Source organism: Acanthaster planci, linkage group LG13 (assembly GCF_054643075.1).
Source record: "Acanthaster planci isolate LZ-2023a linkage group LG13, COTS_SCS, whole genome shotgun sequence".
NCBI classification, from domain to species: Eukaryota; Metazoa; Echinodermata; class Asteroidea; order Valvatida; family Acanthasteridae; genus Acanthaster; species Acanthaster planci.
The window spans coordinates 9,845,972-9,850,970 of record NC_141789.1 but is presented as its reverse complement, the minus strand read 5'-3'; the positions used below and the strand labels follow the sequence as shown (position 1 = coordinate 9,850,970).

The 4,999-nt window shown below is 42.0% G+C and overlaps 1 protein-coding gene across 1 annotated transcript; it reads left to right on the top strand.

The window, feature by feature from the left end:
- The first annotated feature begins 560 nt into the window (after window positions 1–560).
- On the top strand, window positions 561–4,743 carry LOC147796985 (CD320 antigen-like). Its single transcript, XM_087145040.1, has 3 exons — window positions 561–918; window positions 2,007–2,153; window positions 3,596–4,743. Exons 1-3 carry the CDS (start codon window positions 849–851, stop codon window positions 3,775–3,777), a joined length of 399 nt encoding a protein of 132 aa, XP_087001166.1. The 5' UTR covers window positions 561–848; the 3' UTR covers window positions 3,778–4,743.
- Window positions 4,744–4,999: the final 256 nt, after the last annotated feature.

The following is a 4,999-nucleotide window of genomic DNA, read 5'->3' as shown; positions in this document are numbered from 1 at the left end:
ACTTGAATCAAGTCGGACTTACGTTGCTCTTCCCCAGTCAACTATCATTCAGCCTGCACGCACTGAATGCACGGTCGTCGCGCTCAACCTAGCAGCTCGCATAACCCTTATAATAAGTCCTTATTTGATAATCTTTATTGTTCAACGTCATACATCATCAGTCAGTAAGTCTGACTTGACGGATAAGCCAATCGGACCCCGTCACGTCAGTATTATGTAGTTATGTACATTCATAATTGCATATGAACGACATGATCTTATATAAGGAATACGGAATTTCCTCCAATCAAACTTGTAGGCAAGTTCATTATAATGCAGGTATGAACGACGTAAAAACAAGTCTGGCAATGTAATTGGTTGCTACCACTTTTGGTCGATGAGCCATTTGCTGTGTACAAACGGTTGGCAGCTTCGTCAAGTCGGGATTTCTGAACTGCGAACTCATAAGTGGACACAAGAGGGAGCGAAACAAGTAACGGCGCGCGGTTTCGATATGTATCCAAAGTATGAACGAAGGCGTCACAGAGATCCCGACTTGAGTCAAGTCTAAGGTCTGCCAGAATCGCGCCAACAGTGAGATTAGAATGCTGTGGATTCCAATCCAATGAATGATAATAAAAAAAGACATTGTTCCAATTTACTTGCATTGGGAAGCGTTGTTACGTAATCACACCTCTAAGCCACATTCCATGGATCCATGGCCCTCCTGGATTTGACCGCCTGTTGTTTAATTTAGCTTGACAAGTGTGTGTTTTCCTCCCTGACATTGTAGCATTTGTCGCCGTGCCTTATAAGTTATATCACCTCTTCGTGTTTGTGACAAAAACTCCCACAGAAGTCCACGTAAAATGAAGCTGGAAGCCACATGCATTCTTGCCGTCGTTTGCTGCTCTCTCCTCAGTTCTTCCGCTATAAAGTGTAAGTATATGGATAACAGGCCATCTTAGTCTGCTGGTTGTGCCGTGTTCGTTAGGTTGAACCCTAAAACAGCTGTCTCACTTTGACGAATTTTTAAATTACAAGGACTAGACCCCAGATGACTGCAAAGACGGCCCTCCATACTCAAATTTGTAACTTGGAGATGAGCTGTGGAGCCAATGGCGTGCAATATGAATAGTACAAAAAATGCACCATGAACACTGAGACTGACTGAGTAGAAACAAGTAACAAAAGAGGTATTGAAAAACGAAATGAGACATTTTGGCCTACACTATTTTACTGGAAAGAATCCATGTATAGACGCCACTTATTGTCCCTGTGCCGTAGTAACTGCCAGCCATGTGCACGAAAGCAATAAGATGTCCTAAAAAAAAGTAAAAGTCACATTTAGCAGTGAAAATGTTGAGACATTCACTTAGTAGAGCACACTTTGATTTCTCCAGACCAATCTCGTGGGGTCGGGGTATCTAGAGGCTTCCGTATATGGAATTCTTTCCCATTTTCAGTGATTATTAATTAAGCACTTGTATTATGAACAGCGTCACCTTGTGTCAGGCCGTGTCCAGCCCACTCCAAAATTCCTAACGCGTGGAGAAAGTTCAGCCAAAGCAAAACTATGTGTGCATATGTCGTTGAATTGTCCACTTTGATCCTCTCGTAAATGGACCAGGAAACTAACTCTATTTTTTTGTAGGCAGGTCGGCTATTTTATGTAAAACAATACACACTCTACATGTACATGTAGCTGTTTCGTTGCGCCGTTATTGTTATCAGTGCAGAGTATTGCATTGCACGTACATTATTTGTGATATTTTCTGGCTCATGTCTCTTACCATTCAGTTTAGTAACAACTCCTAAACTAAGAATGGTATTGAGTGTCGAGGGGTAACTATTTTCTTAAGTTTTTCTGCACGTAACTTAACTTTTTGGGGGTCGAAAGAGGGGTTGGTGGAGCAGTGAGTTCGAGTGCAGCATTGACTATATAGTCCTTAAAATAGTAGAAACCTTCAGAATTGGAAATTTCGGAACTAGAGATTTGTTTGTTCGTCTTTCTCTACTCACCCCAGTTTCGTGTGAAGAGCATGAGCAGTGGAACATTTCCATGTATAGGTGTACAACTAGAAACGAGTGTGTGCTGAAGATGTTTGAGTGTGACTCTGTATTGGACTGTCGGGATTTCTCAGATGAAGACCACTGCCAAATCCAACACGCTGGTGAGCACTGATTCGGTTACTATCGCGCCCTCTAGTGCTGAATGGAAACTAGGCAAATCCGCCATGCTGATGAGAGGACTTTTAGGGTGCATTCCACCAAATCGTTGTATTTCTGCGGGCAAGCTCATTAATATTTTGTGATTCCACGAGGTTTTGACAATAAGACATGCCATAATCAGGAGGGATCACAGAAATCTTTCAATAAATTCCGAATTTGGGACTGATAATTTCCAGTTCAGGAAGTTTCTTTCACAAAGAGAAGAGGGCGGCTACATTCAGAGCTGAGCGTATAGTTTTGCTACTATTTTGAGGTATGTTCGGGGAAAGGCAAATAAAACATTTTGGTGGCTACCCCCCATAAAATTGAAACAAAAAGTGATCTTCTGACCATAATCTTGAATTTGCAGTGAAAAAACAGAGGCCAACCTCTTCTCGAGAGTCAACAGGCGGCGCTATTTGGATCCGTTTTGTACTGTTTCCTATGGGCGCGTATTTCGTGTAGTGCTACCTTAAGAAAACCCTACGATGTCTCAAAATGGCCCCTTCCTCTGCACAATCGCAGGAGTAGCCCAAAGCGGGTTTGTACCCGTATACTAGCACCAACGTGAGTAACAGTAAGCAAAGCCCTTGACCGCTCACCCCGATCTGGGTTCGATTCGTGCTCTGAGATGTCTCAAGGTGAATCCAGAACCGAATTTTCAAGCTCGGGTCAATCAATCTTATTGTCTTTGTGTAATCTTTAATTACTGGGTTTTTTTCAGGGATAAAGCAAAGTTAAGGGGTTTCTTAGACGTTTTGGAGAGGGAAGGAAATGAAACAGGATTATCTCTCAAAAACTCAGTTTTCTTGCTCCCCCTCCCCCCCCCAAATCTTTTAAGATGGGCGTGACCTTGTTACTCCCCTAGAAGAAACAGCTGTTTATAGGGAGAGTGACGCCAACTTCAGACTTTGGAACCAACATGGCTGCTCAGTAATGTGCAGCGCGACATGTAGCTATTTTGTGCTAACAGTCCATGTACACCGACGCATAATCCCCCATTTGGTTCCAACAATCGAGATACTCATGTCACACCTTTCTCAATAATTATAATATTATGGAGCCGAAAATGGTACATTCATTTTGATGTATTCTATGAAAGGCCTGTTTCATTTTGATCATTCTTCGCTGAAAAGGGTCCCCGAAGTAAAAAAAAAAAACTGTTAACAAAGTAACCATGATTTTTTTTTATTTATTTATTTGATTTTTTTTACATTTTTCCGTTTTCCTATGGCTATGCCTGTATGAATACATGTAATGGAAACCAACAAACAGGCTACCAGTGTAAATATACATTGCAGCATTCTCGTTCTTGCGATGAATGTTAGATCTGAAAGGTCCATCTTTCTTTCGGTTGAGGAAACACCCGCAATGTGAAGACTAACATGTCTGGCTCCATCCACAGAAAGCTGCCTCAAGGATTTCGAAGGGAAGACGACGGCAGACGGGGGCCCCCTAAAGCGATTCCAGTGTGGTGACGGCATGTGCATCCTGGCTTGCCAGCGTTGTGATGGCATCGTCAACTGCGCCGACCTGTCGGATGAGATCGGATGCATCGGTGACGAAGTCAAGCCGCCTTGTAATTAGTCACTTGGGGGGCAGTTTAAAAGTCAAGCTTTGGAAAGCGAACCGGATGATGACTAAAGTTATCATCTTCCCACAGGCTTAAGCAGGAACGAATCAGGTTAAGACTCGTTTCAGATGTCCATGCTTAGTTGCACCACCACGAGAAGTAGACAACAAGCATAAAACCATCTTGATCTCTAACGCCCTTAGTTGTCTCTGGCACCTCAGCCATTATATGGAGGGACATCCCCAATCATCAATATTGACACCAATATTCACGACCAAATTCACGACTCGCTCTCTGGTCGCGAATATTGCCATCAATATTTGCGACCAAAATTCACGACTCGTCGTATCTCCAGTCGCAAATACTGCCGCGATTTTTTTCCAGCAAGCCAGGTAGAGAGAGAAGTTGCTCGGCTTTAGTCACAGCAATTGCTTTTTTAAGATTTTGCCCCTTGTGTTGTGACAAAACTGCCCAGCCGAATAACGACATGAGATGAAGCCGAAAATGTAGGTCACTGCGCGTGCGCGCGAACACTTCATTTCCGCCTAGCTTGCTGATAAAAAAAACGCGGCAATTTTGCAACCAGAGATACAACGAGTGGTGAATTACGGTGGCAAATATTGACGGCAATATACGCGACCAGAGAACGAGTCGTGAATTAGGTCGCAAATATTGACGATTGGCGATGTCCCGCCAGGGCCATCATAATTATAGCATCGTCATTTCGAATTTTGGCGAGATGAAAAACACCTACTGTTAATATTCATTGGAGCTTGACAGGCTTGGGTCGTTTTTTAAATTTGATTATAATTATTAAAAATTGTTGGAGTAATATTATCCCGTGTGAATATGTGGTTTGTCCCGTTTACTGTTTAAAACAATTTTACTGGAAGAATAGAAAGTTTTTTCTCTGATTCTGAATCACGTAGAGTCATTTTGATATAAAAAATAAATGGGATATATATCTTTATAATTTTAAATTCCCTAGCGGTTTTTGAGTATCCTTCATCGATGCCATCAAGTCCCCGACCAGATTTCAAGGTCTGTGTACACTTGTGATTACTGTACAGAATTTCTGTGGAATATTTACCACAAAAAATTGCCAAAAAAAAAATCAAAAGAAAAAATGTCCCACTCCTATGACGAGTTATGACCTGAAAACTAACTCTCAATGCAATCGTCAACAGTTGTCTTTAAAAAGTTAGGTTGTGAACAAAGTTCGAGTGAAACGTCTAT

Coding starts and splice junctions, on each gene's coding strand:
- LOC147796985 (XM_087145040.1), top strand. CDS start 849: ATGAAGCTGGAAGCCACATGCATTCTTGCCGTCGTTTGCTGCTCTCTC. Junction 919..2,006: donor CAGTTCTTCCGCTATAAAGT/GTAAGTATATGG, acceptor TACTCACCCCAG/TTTCGTGTGAAGAGCATGAG. Junction 2,154..3,595: donor CTGCCAAATCCAACACGCTG/GTGAGCACTGAT, acceptor CTCCATCCACAG/AAAGCTGCCTCAAGGATTTC.